Raw genomic sequence first — 19,802 nt, 5'->3', positions numbered from 1 at the left:
GTTGGAGTTGATTGATGTGGTGATGTATTTTTATCTCCTTCCTCCATTTGAGCCTTGTCACAATTTTTGTCTTTTTCTTATTTCTTCGCGTTGAAAAAATATAAATACATAACATTAAAAAAAATCCAACCAACAAGTAGGAAAGACTCTGCATATGTATGTGTGATTATATAGATATACATCTGATAAATATATAAATACATATATATTTATTCAAACATAAATACATACTAAATATGTATTTATACAAACATAAATACATATGTTGTATATGTATATAACATATCAAATATATCTAAATATTATTCTTTATAAAACTAGAAATTTTGTACCTTAATCTCATTTATTGCATTCATTATCTGATCACACCTTGTTGATACTAAATTTTGAATGTCATTAAGCTCTTGATGAACCTGATTTCAAAGAATTATAATCAGATATGAAAGAAATAAATATACCAAAGTCATAAGCAGAAATTACCTTATCACGAAACTTTTCAAACACTTTCTTATAAATAAAAGTATCTTCATCTTCGCGATCGAAAAAAAAAACATATTAGGCGACTGAATCAGAATGTCTTTCAGTTTGAAGGTATTGTTTCTTTTGCTTGAATCGCCTTGAAAATTGATGTCTTCACAGAAGATATCTTCACAGCATGACTTGGAGGAGTCCTTTTTGGTGTATGCTGATCTATAACTTTTGGTTGTTTCTTCAACTTTTTCTTGATATGTGAATTTGAAGAATCACCTTGATATTTATTTTTGCTGATTGAAAGCTTGTCTTGACGTGGAGGATCCTGAAAATCATCATCAGAATCACCATAATCTTGTTTATGACGTCCACCTCTAGATACAACCTTCTTAGGTATCTGAAAGGTTGAAATCTCCTTTCGTGTTGGCTCAATATTCTTAAAAACAACCTACAACAGACATTATAGCCAATTAACCTCAACAATAATGCAAATCAGTGACCAATTATACTTTGTAAATTAACATATATGAAAATAGTAAATGTATTTACAATATAATCAAACATCACAGAAAATAGAAGATTTCAGAAAACTGACCTTGTCATTTGCATCATTAAGCAAACTTTTCGTAAGTGATTCACATCGTGGGCTAATAGCATTTGTCTTCCAATTTAAAAGACGTGGAATTTGAGAGTCCACCTTGAAAGAAACAGTACAAGGGACCTCAGAACAACACTCATACAACCAAATCTGAATGGCAAGTGGCATTCCATGGAGCATATAAAACTTTCCTATGGGTTTCAACTTTTTATTCAAGCTTTTAGCTAATTCTTCATATGCAACCGATCCCCAAGGATAGTCCCTGTAATGACCATTCTCCACCAAATCAAAATAGAGGTGTGGAATAATGACAGTATTAACAGACGACAGCAAAAATGCATGAATAAAATACAAATTAGCAAACTTCAACGCATCTTCGTCATTCTCATTCCCTCATATTTTACGAGTAACAGGCAAATAATTTCCTTTTCTGAATATATCTGGCACCATCAAAATAATGATCAATAATTTTATTTGGAAAGTCTTCATCAAACACAAAATCATGGATATTTGAAAGACAATTCAAACCAGTAACGACAACAAATTTTGTAAGACTAAAATGAAGAGTTGTGCCCTTTTGCACGAATGACTATGTCACTTGTTGAACTTTCCTTAGTCTCAAGTGACATAATGCATCTCCCTAATTGCGCTTTCACCACACAATTCTTTTTCTTCATGAAAACATCAAAAATACTATCATTACAAAACATCTTGTATTGATTCTTCGTTAACATTGACTTAATATAATCTTCAATGTCGTTGACCATATGACAACTAATATGTGGTACAAATTTGGGCAATACTCTTGCCATGTATATTTTATTGTGCAACACCTATAAAACACAAAAATACAATTATATGTCTAAAAAGGCCACATATGTATTTACAGAAATACATCTTCAAAGTTGGATTACAACATTAAAACAAAAAAGTAGCATATGTATTATATGAATATATCACTAGAACAAATTTAAGATAACTAACATCAAAATACATACATTGTGATCATATCAAAAAAATAAAAAATTAGTGATCATAAAATACAAATTTTACCAATAAGAAAATACAAAATACATATCTACCCAGTAGTAAATACATTTGATGTGATCCCTAAAATATAAAATACATATATATTCTATATATACATATATGGTCGAAAATACAAATTAACAACAAATGAAAAATAAATATACAAATACAAATTATCTTATGAATACATATAAAAATACAAAACTTATCATTATCAAATACAATATGTTACACAATTCTTAAATACAAAAATACATATCTTAAATATCTTATACATAATAAATACAAATCTAAAATTTATAAGTAATAAATTCCTTGAATTTTTTCAATTACATATCTGTAATATAACTTATATATATCTTCACATTATAAAGTACAAATTTCATATCTTGACAGAAAGTCAAAATAAGTACATAACTTATCAAGTGTATATAAAAAAATACATATATTAACATATTGTCCATATACTACAAAATTTTACAAATGTAACAATACCTCCTCAACTTCTCTTCTTCAGATGAAGATTCATAATCAGAAGAAACTGGACTTGCATTTTTTTTCAATTGAGATTTTTCATCTGGCTTCCTCTTTTTCATTGATTTTTGATTTTTTGTTGATTTGGGGGATAAAAATTCCCTCACTGGTTTTTGTTTCATTATTTTAACAGACTTTGTGGATCGTTTCGCTGTTTCGATCTTTACTCTTGTAAGATAACACCCCCCCCCCCCCCCCCGACTAAATATTAGAAGAAACCAAGTTAATATTTTTATCTTGGGTTAAACCAAGGCTAAAATATGATATTTCATCAAAATTCATAGATCGTATATCTCTAACTGAACCAGAATAATTTGCATGTTTTGCCATTATAGCGAAAAACAAAAAAAATTCAACACACAAAAATTAAACCCAAAAATAAAATCCCCAAATTTAAAACACAGAATTATATGAAAAATATAAAATGAATTAACTATAAAATCAACTTACCTTAATAGGTGGAAAGAAGGTTTATCAAGATTTAATGAGAGAAAATCGCGAATTTTGAAAAAAAAAATAGCCGAAGAGTGATATTGGAGGGAGTTGAAATTATTTTGAGTGGCGTGAAAGTAGGTTTATCAGAAGTTAAAGTGGCGTGAAAATAGTAAAGTGAAAATATATGGGTGGAAGACACGCGCCAGTTAATAAAAAAGGTAAAATATTGCTACTTTTGCTAGTAGTTGTAATTTTGAGAAACTATTGCTATTACTTGTAATTAATGTCTTAAGATTGCTAGTTAATGTAATTTTTCTTTAAAAAATAATTAAAATAAAATATTAAATATATATTTCCGATTACTATAGCCGGAAATACTAATAACTAAATAAATATATGACTTAATATATAATTATATTCTTATACAAAAAATTAATAATTAATTAAATATATTATTAATTAGATTTCTGACTACTTTAGTTGAAATATTTAATAATAAAATAAATATATTAATAAATACATTACAAAAGAGCTTCTCTATAAATATATTAAATATATCTGACTACTATAATCGGACATATTGAATAATTAAATATATTCAACTTTTACCCAACTGTAGTGGTCGAAAAATTATATTTAATTATTAAATAAATAACTATTATATAAAATATATACATTAAACTGTAGTGGTCCTCCGCTCTTTCACTTCACTGTCTCTCGTTTCCCCTCTAAACTAAATTACGGCTTACTCCATTGAAGCAACAGTGGTTGCCTTCCTTCATCGAAACACCGATGCCGGACACACACAGAAAAAAACAAAACAGCAGCGTTATGGTCTCTCTCCCTCTTTCTCTCCCCCTCTCTCTCTCACGCACACACACATCATATTTCTATATTACTTGAAATGTGGATATCAATAGGATTTTTTACAATCTTCGTAGTTATGTTAGGGATTTTTTTAATCATATGTTTAACCTATGGTATAACACATTTAGGAACCATCGAGTATATGATTGGTTTGGAGGTGAGTTTGTTTTGGGTTATGACAGTCTCAAGGAATTTTTTCTCCAATGGACTGAGATTTGTGATAAATTTTGTGAGAGAATGCTTATTTGCCAGTTAGATCAATTTGGGAAATCAGAGTCGAGTGGTTCATCTCAGGTTTAAGACTTTAGCTAGTCTCTATTTTGAGGCTTTATTTCCGCGAAAATATTATCGATAAGATTATTAGGCCAACACACTGTCTATTGGTTCAGTTTTTCTTTAGGTTAGAGAGACTAACTTTGATGAATCTTCGATGGATGGTCTGTATTAGTTCCTAATACTTCTAATCTTTATTTTAAGTTTTCATTGGACTTTCAAGGTCTACTCAGCAATAGAAGTGTATCTGGTTGTCTTAGCATGGTTCGATCTCTATAGTCGGTGGAAGAATTCTAGAGTAAATCTTCCATATTTTAGAGGATGTGCCTTGGACTCATGAATTTTGGTTTGCTTGGGTAGAGATTACAGATGTTAGTCACCGCCCTTTCTATATTCAAGTACAAATTATGAAGCATAATTCATATGCTAGTTTATGAAGACTTCTCGGTGGGTCGACTTTATTCTTTTCATGTTAGTCGTGATGTTATTATAATTATAGGTGAGTGAGAATATTATATATATATATATATATATATATCGGTGGGGTGGATTAAAGAAAAAATGACAAGTTTCGCCCTTTTGTTCGTCGTCTCCTTGAATTCAAATTCTGGTGTGCTTTCTGTTAATTCCTATTGCTTTGTATCTTTTGCAGTTGTGGTTATATTAATATCCAAGTTCTACATTGTTAATCAGATATTAACACTTGAATTGTGTCTTTGTATTGCAAATATATACCGTTAATTAAGATTTAGAATCCTGCTTAAGTAGATTATACTGAAATTAGCTGTTAATCTATCTAGCAATTAATATTCACACAGATCTTAACACCCAACTTAAGAATCCACTTAAACTATTGTACAATACTTGATCACAGTGCGAGGAAAGAACAGGGAATGCAATTTGTATCTTGTTAGACATTTAATCACACTAATATCTTGAAAATATGGTACTATAAGTTGGTAAGACCGTGATATCAAAAGAATGTTCTCTATTCGGCAAGGGAAATAACATTTCAGATGAGTGTACCTCATCTTTGGGAAAAGTGCCAGAACCAGTTATAGTGATTTCCTGCTTCTTTCCTGTATCTTTATTAGTAGCCGTGACAGAAAGAATACCATCGACATCAATATCGAGCTGACTATATGACTCATTTGCTTGTGTTTCCTTCAGGTCCAGGATTTACATTCCATTACTCCTTACTGCTTCTTGGAAGTCAGTGGTGCAGCCATTCTTCCCATTTCTTATCAACAGGTTTGTGAGATTCTACTGCTAGTTATCTATTTCGTGACTTGCTCCCTGTTTAGGTTTGCATTCCATTACTCCCTTTCTTATCAACAGGTCCAGAAATATAAAACTCGAAAGTTTATCTGTTTCATCCATGCCTTTCTGGTTGTCTTTAGTTTTACTACTTATATAATGCCTAACAATAAAAGGGTTTGAATATAAGCAGAACAAAAGCAAATAAAGTTTCTCGGTATGTTTCCAGGAATGAGCATATTACTTCAGATATCACATCTAAGTTCTGTGCATATGCTTATCAATTCTTGTGACTTGATTATTTTTTTTCTTTCTGTTGAATAAATAGGTTGATTTCAAGAAAGTGGTGTTAAAAGTTATTTTGACCTTTAGACAATATTAGGCATATACATTAGGAAGAGACTAGATGAGTGTTTTTCTTTTGTTTGGGCATATTTTGAGATATTAATAAATTTTGGACATAGGTGTATTCGTAGGTTGCTTTCATTTTGTTACATCCAATAATTCCTCATCCATCGCATGATGGTAATAGTCATCCTTAGCAGCTTATGAATAACAAGTAGGCACCTCACTAGAATGTGCAATATTAGATAAGAAAACGGGTAGCTTGGGCTTTAGCAAAACTGTTTAAGAATGAGTGACCATGCGTTGATCAACTTACATGTGAATTATAGGTATGTGGTTGTTGTTGTTGTAACTAGTCTAGGTGTGATGATACAACTGATATGTGTCTGAAAGTTGTGTATTAGTACCAAGTTTTTATTTGAAATAACCTTTGAAACATAATCCAGTGAATACAGTGCTAGTTTTCTATGATACTCATGTATTATATTTCAGTTATGTTGAATTGAGTGTTATTATGAGAATGGACTAGTTGTCATCATATTATGCTAAGCTAGATTGTTGAACCAGCTATAACAATATTATTGTAGAGACAGAAACAAAAGGTTCGTTGTTGGCTGCTTTACTATGTTGTATTCTCTTAGTTTTCTTCTTGTGTCCACTGTGTAGTAGCATCTCTAAACAAACCTATTATTGTTTTATGTCCACTACATAGTAGCATCTCTAAACAAACCTGTTATTATTTTGTTTCTCTTGTTTTTGTTTCTCTTCTCTATTATTATTGTTGTCGTTCTTGTATAGATGGAAAATAAAGATTATACATGGATGTATAATAGACTTTATCCTAACTGTGCGGGGTTGAAGGGGGAATATAAAGATGGGGTAGCTGGATTTATTGCTAAAGCAATGACACTTAATGATTTTCTTACTGAAGGGACAATTAGGTATCCTTATTGGAATTGCAAGTGTTGCAAGTTATTGAGTCCAGATGCTGTTACATTACATCTTTATAAGAAAGGTTTTATGTTGAATTATACTATGTAGACAGCTCATGGAGAGAGTAGTGTTGCTAATAATTATTCTTTTTAGAATTATGTTGAAAGTCCAATAAGAGAGAATAATGCTAAAAGTTCACGATATAGTGAGATGGTCAGGGATGCTTTTGGGACACACTCAGGGGCTTAAAATGAACCAAATGATGAGGCTAAGCACTTTTATAAATAGTTAATGGAAGCTAGTCATCCATTATATAAAGGATCATTGCATTCTAAGCTATCTGTTGTCATTCGGTTACTGAGTATTAAGTTAGATTATTCTATTTCTCAAGAGGGCATGAATTCTATCATTGTACTTATGAATGAACTTAGCCCAAATAAACTTGACTTACCCCAAGATTTCTACACAACAAAGAAGTTGGCTTCTAAGTTAGGACTTTCATCAGAGAGGATTCACTGTTGCGAGAAAGATTGCATGTTATTCTATAAGGAAGATGCAAATTTAGAACATTGCAAATTTTGTAATCAACCTTGTTATAAGGAAGTCACACATGCCAAAAGGAAGAAGGTTCCTGTGAATTTGATTCATTACTTACCCCTTATACCACAGTTAAAGAGGTTGTATGCATCAATGAGCTCTTTCCCTCATATGAGATAGCACTATGAACATAAAATACCACCTGGTATTTTATGTCATCCGTCAGATGGAGAAGCATGGAAGCATTTTGATAGTGTGTATTCGGATTTTGCTAGTGAACTAAGAAACATTAGGTTAGGATTATCTACTGATGGATTCACTCCATTTTCTGTCTCAACTATACCATAGTTATGTTGGCCAGTATTTGTGACTCCTTATAATCACCCACCTGAATTGTGTATGATGAGTCAGTATATATTTCTAACTTGCATTATTCCAGGTCCTCGTAATCCAAAAGTTTTGATTGATGTATATCTGCAGCTATTGATTGATGAGTTGAACTTATTGTGGCATGCAGGTGTGGAAGCATATAATGTATCAATGAAACAAAACTTTACATTGTGTGCTAGTTTTATGTGGACTATAAATGACTTTCCTGCTTATGGAATAATGTCTGGGTGGTCAACTGCGGGCAAGTTAGCTTGCCCTTGTTGTATGGATACACAATAACATTCACTTTGAAACATAAGGGTAAAAACTCATGGTTTGACTGCCACCATCGATTCTTGCCAATTCAATATGAGTTTAGGAGAAGTGCTAGTGATTTTATGAAGAATAAGACTGATTTTGAGGAGCCACCACCAATTTTATCACGAGAAGAAATTTGGTATAGAGTGAGGAATCTGCCTAAGATAATAGAGTCTCCACGATCTAAGATACCTGGTTATGGTATTACATATAACTGGACTAAATAAAGTATATTTTGGGAGTTAGATTACTAGAAGGATAATCTTTTTCCTCATAATCTGGATCTCATACATATCGAGAAAAACTTCTTTGACAACTTATTTAATACTGTGATAGATGTAAGTAACAAAACAAAGTATAACTTGAAGTCCAGGATGAACTTAAAGTAGTATTATCGGCAGTGAGTTGTACCTAACATACTTAAACAATAAGATTCAGAAGCCCAAGGCCAGTTACACATTCACTTTGGAGGATAAAAGAGTGATTTATGATTGGGTTAACAATTTGAGAATGCCAGATGGATATGCGCCAAATTTGTCCAGGTGTGTTGACATGAAGGAAGGAAATTTGAACTCTATGAAGAGTCATTACTGTCATATTTTCATGGAGTCATTGATGCCTATTGCATTTTGTGCATTGCTCGATAGAATTTGGAAGCCCATAATAGAGATAAGCTTAATTTTCAAAGATTTATGTTCTAACACATTAAGGGAGGAGAACCTATCTTTGATGGATATCAACATTCTCTTAACCTTAAGCAAATTGGCAAAAAATTCCTCCTATTTTTTTTTATGTTATGGAGCATCTTCCAATTCACCTTATGCGAGAGACACGACTTGGAGGGCCTGTTCAGTGTAGATGGATGTATCTCTTTGAAAAGTATTGACTTTTAACATTTACCTTCATGTTTTTTAATTGAACATTATTTCATCTAAAAGATCATACTATGCAGGACTATTGGCAAATATAAGCGGACCATAAACAACAGATCCCGAATCAAGGGATCAATATATAAGGCTTATTTGGCTAAAGAGACCTCTTATTTTTGTTCATATTATTTTGAACATGATGTACCATGTCAGAGAAACTGACCTAATAGGCATGATGATGGAGACAATACAGATTCTTCAGCACCACTATTTTCAATATTCAATCAACTAGGTAAAGGAAGTCTGAAAGGTGGTCCACTTTGATATTTGAATGAGGTGGAGCTTAAGTCAGCTACAACGCTTGTATTATTAAATTTTCCTGAGGTTCTACCTTTTTATAAGTGAGTATATTTATATTAAGGATAATTATTCAAGGTCTATCTAAGCTTTAACTAATGAAAGTCATAACTTTGTCGGACAGCTACTTCGTGGCTTTACACGAGGATGGTGTTATTTATCCTATGTTTTCAGTGTGGCTTAGAGAATATGTAAGTGTAACTTAAATATTTAACACGATTTACACTTTTGTTCAATCTTATGAATATTTAAATTCTAACTTTTTTTGAACTTTTTATAGGTTCATAATCCACTTAATTGTGACCCTAGTAGCCAATTTTTACGTGATATAGCTTGGGGACCTGATCCTAAAGTCAGAAATTTTTCTAAGTACTCTGTCAATGGGTACAGATTTCCTATAGAAGAGTTCTCGAAAGGCAAAAAAACCAATAATAGTGGGGTTTAGGTAAAAGGTGATGGCGGTATTGATTATTATGGTGTGCTTCATGAGATTTTAGAACTCGATTATCATGTTGGTTGGCCAAAGAAAAAATTAGTTCTCTTTCGGTGTAAGTGGTATGATCCTACGCCTAGGTTAGGTACAAAGGTGCACCCTTAGTACAAAATAGTTGAAATTAAGCGTACAAGAGAGTATGGACTCTATGATCCATTTGTCATTGCACAAAATGTGAAAAAAGTATATTAAGCTCCTTATCCTTTGTGTAAGAATAAATCTGCATGGCGGGTAGTTATAAAAACAAAGCCCGTGGGTAGAGTTGAAGTAGAGGATGCATTGAATGTAGCATATCAAAATGATATTTCAAGAGTTGAAGAAGGGATGGATGATGAATTAGCAGGTGAGTTGCAACATAATAAAGGCCTATATGAAGAATTTGATCCTTCTGAACTTAGATTGGATGTTCATGATTATGGAGAAGGAACATCCGGGACAAATGATGAGGAAGATCTAACTGATGAAAATGAAATAAGCGAGGAAGAGTTACTTGATGAAAATGAAACATGTAATAAGGAAGAATCGATGAATGAATATGAAATAAGTAATGAGAAAGAATTGATGAATGACTATGAAACAAGCGACGAGGATTGAGTTGTTATTAATAGTAGTAATGTGTAGTAACAAGGTCTTGAATTGTATTTTAGCTGCTGCTTTTTGCTATTTTTCTTGACAATATAGTGTCTTTTCTTAGTTAACATTTGTAGTGCTAATAAGAACATTTCTGGTTGTTTGACTAAATAGCAATGGTAAAACTATTGGTACTATGCATGATTTGCTTGTCTTGTTGTATTTTCTTAAATCCTACTTCTTTAGTTCCTCTAGTTCCTTTGTATAAAGCAAGTTGTTTATTTGTGAAGTCTTTGGTGTAGTCTGAAATTTATCCGGTGGCTAAGTCTTTACTATTTATGATTTCTTAAGTGTTATCTTTCGTTTCATTCAATCTTAGTTTGTTATGTGGTTTCTGCAATGGTAGTTTCTCAGTTAAACCAGGATAATTTGAATGGTAATAACCTCAGATTCAAATATCGAATACTAAAATTATAAGAGCTGATTTAGTCTTACTGTTTGAGTAAGGTTACATTAGTAGATATGATCATCTGTCGTATGCAAGCAGTATACGAAAAAGAAGTAAATCTACTTAAAATGTATGGTCTTCTATATAAGCTAATCATGTTTACTTGTAGGTGTAGAATATATAAGAGTCCGAGCAGAACAAATGGAGGTTGAAACTGTATAGGTGATACGAACTACAAGATTTGTGCTTACAAGAGGACTCTTAGCATATTAGAGATATAAAACACTATATACTAGACAACCCCTAGCGTTAGATAATCCTTTAGTAAGGAGTATTGAAGCATTATGGTGCAAAGAGCATTCGTGATAATGTAGATTTATATGGTCCAACCCAAATAGTTTTGGATTTTCGGTGTCATTATGTGAGCTATAGTTGGTTAGGATGAACTGTTGGTAGATATAGCAAGTGTCCAAAGGATGGGGCTCGGGTATAGTAGGTTTTTACACCTATTATGAAATAGCCTACTATGGCAGCAGCATTGTACCTTAGTATCTCTCTATCTTTTCTACACCTATTCCTTCTAGTTAAGTTTGTTACATATCGCGTTTTATTGAACGTGAACTAGCAGAACTCTTACTGGTGCCTTTCTACCTTCCATAGAACTCTTACTGGTGCCTTTCTACCTTCCATACTTTGATCATCTTGTATTAATTTATTCAATCATGTACCTCTTTGTATAGTAAAGACTCAGTTCTCTATACTATTGTAATCATGATAAGCACAATCTTGATGTGTGTATGTTATTAATGGGAGCTAAGATTTGTATATAGATTATTGTGGTGGAAGGCCTTGAAAACTTTGGATACTTCTGTCCAAATTTATTTTACTAGTTGTCTGGGTGGCTGGAATTGCTTTAACCAACTTATCTGTTTATTTGAACAAATTTCCTACATAAAATGTTTGAAAATATTGGGACTTTCTTGTATCTAGCAGTTTATACATAATTTCGAACTTCAAACTCTTGATCTCAACACATTTTTGTATGAGCACAATTTGAAATTTTTTTGAATATCAACTTTCAATCTCTTAAAAGTATATGGCAATTACTATTTACTAGTAATAGTTATTTACTTATTATAATCTTGGATTTGGCTGACATAGCAATTGAAAGTATCCACTTTCTGGCCTACATAATCTTCAAATAACTGGAACTTTAGTCAATTGAAAGATGTGATCTTTGAATTTAATTATAAAATAGGCATGAAGATCTGATCTTTTTTTATTCTATCCGTTTAAAACCCCGCGCAAACTTAGCAGTGAAGGTGGAGGATATATACTATCTTAGCAACCCCTTTTGTCGTAAAGATCTGATTACTTCTATGTTAGGTGTCATTCTCAAGGAGGTAAGTTTGAGCTAGAGAAACAGATTACATTAGAAGTTCCCTCGTCTTTGTTGTTTACACATTTGCATATGCACAAACTTTGGCCCTAAACTCGATTAAAGAAGAAAGGTTGTGTAGGTTGAATGTGTCAAGTATTTTACTATTCCTCTTAGAACATAGGCTGTCAGATTCTGCAATATCGTGCCATTGGAAGTTCAGTTAAGTAAATGTTTTTGATATGTGCTGATGTGATCTAAATTCTCAATGCCCTTTGATCACGAAATTATATCTTTCCAATCTTTTCTAGTTGTGAACATTGGAAGAAGTAAAATAAGTTAGAAATTTAGATGATGTTTATCAAAGATGTTTGTGCTGAGAAGGTTATAATTGCCAGTAGCTGGAAATCCATTTGTAAAAAAAACAAAGTTCTCTACATTTTTCTAGTTTCTTCTTCTGTTGGGGGTAAAGATGAAGAAGAGGTTGCTTAATGTTGAATTGCCTTTTAGTATCACTATTTGCTTATAGGAACAACTCTTATGTCCTAAATTGAGAATGAAACCTCTATATCTAAATGACCTTTCAATAGGAAAGTAAATGGTATAATAACACAATTAGGCAACATTTATAGTCTAGACCAAGAGGGCGAATACTCGTTAATTTGTTCATACATTTATATTATGTATAGACTTATATAATTGTTCCTAGGGATTCACTGTCTTAGATCCAGTTCAGAGCAGAAGTTGCAACTATTTAATCTGTGTGTTGTCTGTTTTGTTTAATTTGGTGGTTCTTTTTTAATCCAGGTGGTTAATAAAGAAAGAAAATCAATGGCATCAAAAGGTCATGGTAATGGACGGCGTAAGAAAGGTAAGAAAGGACATGATAATCTTCCCGCAAGTCAATATACAACACCACCACTACCACAACTCTTCAACCAGCTACTACAAATACTCTTCCTCCTCCAAGGGCAACTATTTAACTACCCAATGCATTTTTCATGGCCCCACTTCCCCACCAGTTCCAGCCCTCTTCTCTCCATAATAGTCTACATGGTAGCTCTTCATATATACCTTCAACATCATCCACACCTAGCCTTTATGGATTGAAAATTGGAGGTCCTAGCACATCAACATCACTATCCATTGATAGTGCTACAATGTCTAATGCTATAGCAGTTGCTTCCCATATTCTAAAATTTAAAGAGGTAGTAGAATATGACGGCAATGGGAGGATAATTATCGTCCCTAATGGTAATGGATAAGTAAACCTTATGTTTTTCTGTAATTTTTAAAATTTTCAAAAGCTAAGATAATTTAATATAATTTTATTGCAGGTTCATTCCCGCATATAGCGCCGTACATATGGTTATAGAAGCAATTAAACTATTTTACACGGAGTCGTGGGGTAGTTGGAATGAGATTCGACTCGACATCAAAAGTCATATGTGAAAACAGTTTATGGTATCATTAAAATCAAAGAATTTACCATTTTAGTATGTTATCAATGATGAATTTACCTTTATATCCGTCAACTTATTTCATGACTTTATATTAAACTATTTTAAAGGCAAAGTGTGCATGTAATTCTTGCCATGAAAATGAAATACAATGCATTTTCAAGTTGAAAGAAGCTCTACGGATCAAAGAACACTTGTATGAGGCCCAGAGGAACTTGGAAAAACCTGGTTGGCTGAATGCTAATATGTGGGTCCAGTTCTTAGAAAAATGGGATACTCTTGAATATAGGATGAGGAGGGAACGGGCAAAGGCAAATAGAGCATCTCAAATGGGTGGCTCATTGCACACTGAAGGTGCAATGAGTTTTACTACCCACCGACGAAGACTGATAATATTAGTTTAAATTTTAGATTTGTTCAGTTTAGTTCAATGTTCCAATCAGTACTAATCTTTTACCAAATATATATGCTTTTGTTGCACTGTATATGTTTGATTGGTGTCTAGATTGATCTTTCCAAATATATGTCCGTGGGTACCTAGTTTAGAATCTTTCTCTGTAGAGTTCAACTTAATCTTCTAAAATAGAAGATCGCATAAGAGTCCATAAAGGGCCTGATAAAGGTGAGATCCCAAAAAGATGTTGCAATTTTTCTAGCTGATATCGGGAGATTGAGGTGATGAATTTGCTTATTGTTGTGATGAATTTAGAGATCAGTGTGGTTGGTTTCTTCTTGAAGAGTGGGGTTCTATTGTTGATTTTGTGAATTGTAGAAGGGGTTCTCATAGAGTTTCCAGGTTGGACATATAGAAGTAGGGATAATGTGATCATCTGGATGCCAATAGACTTATTGTTGGTATTTCCTTGGCTTCTGGTCATCATCATCAACCTCTTGTTCCAATTGGGAATGTTTTTTAATCCCTTTAGAAGGAGGTCCCAAGAGGTTTTTGCTTTTCTAATAACACCTTTGCTGTTGTGCATAGCTTGCTTTTCTAATAGTTTGGGCTAACTTTCTTGATTTTGCTTTATTACTAGTACTAGCTTTTAAGAAAGAAAAGAAATAGCAGTAGGGCCATGCTGAAAGTGCAAAAAGAGGAAAAAGATGTTCAACCTCATATGTACCTCTACTATTTAATAGACTAGTCATACTCTATTTGATTTTAGACAAACTTTAAAAGGCATAAGTATTACCTATTACAAAATATAATAAATACACAGATAATTAGCTTCTATTATTCAACCTACCAAGCCTGAAAATTGACTATTGAAAACTTTTCATGTTAATCCATATAGCGTAGTTCCTGGCGTGTAAGGTATTTTTCATGTTACTTAACTAGTTGAAAGGCATCAGTAACGGTGGTAGGGGTTTCAATACCCATGATAGACTTAATATCCTTCTTCAATCCCTAATAAAGATGGTCACATAGAACGTCTTCTATAAATTTGGATAGGCAGAAACCACAGTAGACAAGGCATTCTTAAACTTTTCTAGGTATTCATGAACACTCATATCCTCCTTGTTATGAAACATAGCAGTCGTACTAGTACTCAGCTTTACCTTTAATGTTGAGTGAAACATACTCCATTTAAGATATTTTGGGATGTTAGATGTGTTTACATCAATGTTAAATGAGATTGTGTGAGATATATACTTCAATTGTTTATTGTGAAAGGAAAGACTTGATTTTGGTTTACTTACTATTGACACTGCTTGATGGTTTTCGAAATGAAAACTCAGTGTACATGTCCATGAAAGACCTGTCAACTATGTTAACATAAACTGGGCTGTTTAGCAAAGAGTAGCATTGGAGCACTTCTTCTATATCTACCCCTGTATAGAAAATTTTCAAGTAGGGAAGGTATAAAGAGGAGAAAAGTAAAAAGCTAACTGTTGTTTGATTGAGGGAATTGATGGTTTTGTCCCTTAATTAAGGGTCAGCAGAAACAATATTAGCAACAGCCAAAATGGCTGCCATGCCACTAAGATATGTGGCAAATGATGACCCCGGCCAGGGCCGCCATCAAGAAGCCTCATTGTTAGCAAGAAAATTGCACCTCCAGCTCCTCAAAGGTGGCTATAGATCACTCTTTGGAAGAGTAGTTAGTCAGAAAGTAAGAAGAAGAGAATTAGTGGTTTAGTTAGAGAGGTGATGACTTAATTGGAAGCGATGAGCAAAGTATTTATAGTAACACTCTTAGTATAAGGCAGTCGTTGGTGTGAAGCTGTCAATTGCCACCAATTCAATTTGTCTGATTATGAATAAAGACTTTTCAAACAATGAACTCTATACAGCTGGACTTACTTAAAAATATTTTTAAAAAAACATTTCCATTACTTAATCATTCTGCATTTTCCATTGTCTTACAAGTGGTTACCTGCTACATTTACTATTAGATTTACAAAAAGAACATAACAATATGTACAGAGATGCATACTATAATTGTGTCAGTTTCTACCACTTTTGAATTTGGATTTCAATTCACATCTGGTTGTTTGAGAAATCAATTAGTTCATACTTGCATTATCTTTTTTTCTAAAATTTTGCAGGAATATGAAAATAGGGGAAAAGAGTCCACTTTTCTTGAGGTCTACGAAGAGATACATAGAAAGAAAAAGAAGAACGGTACAAGGGAAGATTGGATCGAAATGCGTGCTAAGAATGCATATGTAAGATAATAACTTTTACATACATTGTTTTATTATTACCCAACTTTGCTTGTTTAGATATTGACAAATAATTTTTCTTTCAGGAAGAATTTCAAAAAAGCATAGAAGATTGGCGTCAAACCCAACCAACTTCAGAGGATGGTACCATGGTCCAACCATCACCTGCAGATATGACTCATATATGGATAGTTGTGGTAAGTGGTCCAAAGAAAGGTAGAACCTACGGGGCAGGGGTTCTCCAATCCTCAAGTAATCCTTCGTTATTTCCCAGTTCCTCTTCTACTTTACAAACTATGGAAGAAATGAAAGCGATGAAAAAATAAATTGTGGAATTGATGCAGCAATGTGCAGCTAACGATGTCAGGTTTGCTAAATTTTAGGAGTTGGTTAAGAAGCACATGCCTCAAGTATTTCATGATGAGGAAGATAGTGAATCTGATGATAATTAGATTGTAGTTATTGTTCTTATTTTTGGTTGTGAGATTCAGATGTTTAAACTATTTGATTTGATGTTTGTTTTGGATGTTTTAAAGTGGTTGTATTTATAAATTTTTATCGTGTTTGATCCTATTGTAAAAAATACATTAGTTATATTGTTTATAATCTGAGAGCAGTGTAAGCTAATGCAAGATTTAATTATATAATTATTGGGTGAATATTTTTATTAAAATTTTGACTAAAGTAGTCGGAATAATAATTATTAAATAATGTATATTAATGTTCAGACTACAGTAGTTGGAATGATTATAATTATTAAATAATTATTTATTAATTTTCTATTAAAGTAGTCGGAATAATTATAATTACTAAAAAATTATTTATTAAATTTTCGACTACAGTAATTGGAATGGTTATAGTTATTAAATATTGTTTATTAAATTTGCGACTACAGTAGTCGGAATAATTATAATTATTAAATAATTATTTATTAAATTTCCGATTATCGCAGTCGAACGATTTATAATTATTTATTAAATTTTCAACTAGAGTAGTCAGAATATTTATAATTATTAAATAAATATTTATTAAATTACCGACTACGTTTTCGACTATAGTAGTCAGAAATTTCTGACTAAAGTATTCAAAAATATTTTTCCGACAAGCTATATTTTGACTACCGTAAAACAGTCAGAACTACCTTATTTTCCGACCACGTCCGACTACATTAGCCGTCGGAAAAATGATATTTTTTAGTAATGGCTTATTTCGGGCTTATACTCAAACGTGTCCTTAATTCTCTATATGGTGTAGAATTAATTCTCTTTCTTTGCAAAATTAGAAAAAAAACTACATTGTATAAGCATTGGGACAAAATTATGCATCTACTCGAATAATTACACAAGGTAGCAAACTTTCTCGATCAAGTCTGCCTTCAAATCAAAGAGATGCAACATGAAAAGGAGAAAATATGTAGTAAATTTCATTCGTGGTCACTTAGCTTTGTGTTCATTATATAAAAGTTATTTTTTTTTCTTTCATTGCACAAAGTCATTTTACTTTGCTTTGATCATCACAAATATTACTTTGATCTGATTTTGTATTACTCTCAGCTGAAAAATGATGTGACAACCTTAATTTATGCATTTACTTAATTAATAAAATTCATATATTAAAATTATATTATATACATCCAGTCCATATAAAATCCGACCCAATATTATATCTAATAAGAGGGAACGGGGTGGGAGAAGCAGGCACCTCTCCGTTAACATGCCTGTTTCTCCTGCCTCTTCATCAGCTGCTTTCTCCATAATTTTATTATATTATCTCTAATTAATTATTAAATAATTATTATAAAGTCATCTAAGTATATTAAAAAATTAATAATATTTAATGTTAAATTTACTTAATATTTTATATGAGCCTATTTAATTTTTTTCTCGCAAATATTTTTGTATAGTAATTTTTTTTATATCACTTCTAATTAGACGTGTCTGCTTCACTGTTTCAATCGTAATTATTTATATATCTGATAAGAGGGAATGGGGTGGGAGAAGCAGGCACCTCTCCGTCAACATGTCTGCTTCTCCTGCCTCTACATCAGCTGCTTCCTCCGTAATTTTATTATATCATCTCTAATTAATTATTAAATAATTATTATAAAGATATTTAAGTATATTAAAAAATTAATAATATTTAATGTTAAATTTACTTAACGATTTATATGAGCCCATTTAATTTTTTTCTCACAAATATTTTTGTATAGTAATTTTGTTATATCACTTCTAATTAGACGTGTCTGCTTCACTGTTTCAATCGTAATTTTACTATGTCATTTCTAATTAATTATTATGACCATTTAAGCATTGTATCAATTAATAATATTTGATAAAAAAGGTAAAATAGAAATAAAATGATAAGTTAATCAAAAAAAAATTCGTAGGTATTGTTTATAGTAATTTTTCTATATCACTTCTAATTAGTTGTTGTGAGTCATTAAGACACGTAACTTTACTATATCACTCATAATTAATTATAATATTCATCTAAGTATCATGATACTTAAATTGGAATAGAAGAAAAAGTATTATACATTACCATAATGTGAAATTTAAATTATTTCAAAAATATAATTGACTATCAATGCACAAAGGTTTAAACAACGAGAGCGATATATATTATTAAAAAATTACATAAAAAATATTATAAATTATAATAGTTAACAAATTAAAATATCTATTAAAAGACTTTTATACATTTTTAAAATATATTATAAATCTCAATAATTAAAATAAATTTTTTTTAAAATATTCGTTGGGCCGTGACTTGCACAGGGTATTGGTGACTAGTATATTGAATAAAAGAAGAACCTGACGCACTTTTCATTTCTCACATTCTCTCCCTTCGTTACTTATTTTACTTTCTCAATTTGGGCACAAATATGCTGAAGGTAAGTATATTCCTTGATTTATTCCTCTCATAAATAATTTAAATAGATATTCGAGCTATACGTCCTCACCGGTGTCGTTTGTTGCTTCTAGGGACCACCACGAAGCAGAAACAACAAAAACAATAACATGCGGTACATTTTTTTGTTACTCAATGATATTCTTAGGATTGGATTATTATAACATGACTATTTTGTTGTCATCGGCTTTTTAATGAATTTAGAATTTATGCCATTTAAAATTAAAATTGACCTTTTTTGAGTTAATTGAAGGGTGTCTTTCACGAATGGAGGCTTAAGATTTTTCTTATTTTCTTTTTCTTTGTTGAAACAATTTTCACAATCACTAGTTAAATTTTTTGTGGTTGATTCTAGCTTTTATAATATGATTTTTCTTTTTATGTATAATGCTTTAGCTTTCTTTTTTTTTTTTTTTGGGGGGGGGGGGGGGGGGGGGGGGGGGGGGGGTTACTTCTATTTTTTTTAATTGTGTTTTGTGAATTTGGTTTACATGTAGACATTTAAACATATTCTGAGTGAAATTGATGAAAGAGAATTTGATGATATGTAAATGATGACACAGATGAGTCTGTTAATGATTTTATTAATGAAGATTGTCATTTGTTGGAGTCTGATAATGATTTTAATAATGCTATTGTTGAACCTTGTACTATAATAAACAATGAAAAGACTTAAGAAAACAACAA

At 31.7% G+C, this 19,802-nt stretch overlaps 2 protein-coding genes across 7 annotated transcripts; one reads left to right on the top strand and one right to left on the bottom strand.

Moving 5' to 3' along the window:
- Nucleotides 1-499: 499 nt before the first annotated feature.
- Nucleotides 500-1,325, bottom strand: LOC124887941. Its single transcript, XM_047397863.1, has 2 exons — nucleotides 1,067-1,325; nucleotides 500-919 (listed from the first exon to the last, which is right to left on the bottom strand). Exons 1-2 carry the CDS (start codon nucleotides 1,247-1,249, stop codon nucleotides 581-583), a joined length of 522 nt encoding a protein of 173 aa, XP_047253819.1. The 5' UTR covers nucleotides 1,250-1,325; the 3' UTR covers nucleotides 500-580.
- Nucleotides 1,326-3,739: 2,414 nt separating this feature from the next.
- On the top strand, nucleotides 3,740-16,872 carry LOC107845975. 6 transcript variants are annotated; one of them, XR_007045964.1, is made up of 6 exons: nucleotides 3,741-3,901; nucleotides 5,378-5,458; nucleotides 12,889-12,952; nucleotides 13,419-13,545; nucleotides 16,089-16,208; nucleotides 16,292-16,872. XR_007045964.1 is itself a non-coding variant. In XM_047398250.1 (5 exons), the coding sequence occupies exons 1-5, from the start codon at nucleotides 3,860-3,862 to the stop codon at nucleotides 16,597-16,599; spliced, it is 420 nt and encodes a 139-aa protein (XP_047254206.1). In that variant the 5' UTR covers nucleotides 3,745-3,859; the 3' UTR covers nucleotides 16,600-16,872. The 6 variants fall into 6 exon arrangements, 4 of the variants coding, with proteins under 4 accessions (XP_047254206.1, XP_047254205.1, XP_016545982.2 ...); XM_047398250.1 differs by lacking the exons at nucleotides 12,889-12,952; nucleotides 13,419-13,545 and having other exon boundaries at nucleotides 3,745-3,901; nucleotides 16,292-16,457; nucleotides 16,589-16,872; XM_047398249.1 differs by lacking the exons at nucleotides 12,889-12,952; nucleotides 13,419-13,545 and having other exon boundaries at nucleotides 3,745-3,901; nucleotides 16,292-16,457; nucleotides 16,550-16,872.
- The last annotated feature ends 2,930 nt before the right edge of the window (nucleotides 16,873-19,802 follow it).

This window comes from Capsicum annuum, chromosome 10 (assembly GCF_002878395.1).
Source record: "Capsicum annuum cultivar UCD-10X-F1 chromosome 10, UCD10Xv1.1, whole genome shotgun sequence".
Taxonomy (NCBI): Eukaryota; Viridiplantae; Streptophyta; class Magnoliopsida; order Solanales; family Solanaceae; genus Capsicum; species Capsicum annuum.
Note: the sequence above shows the minus strand (reverse complement) of the source record. Positions and strands in the feature narration are given on the sequence as shown.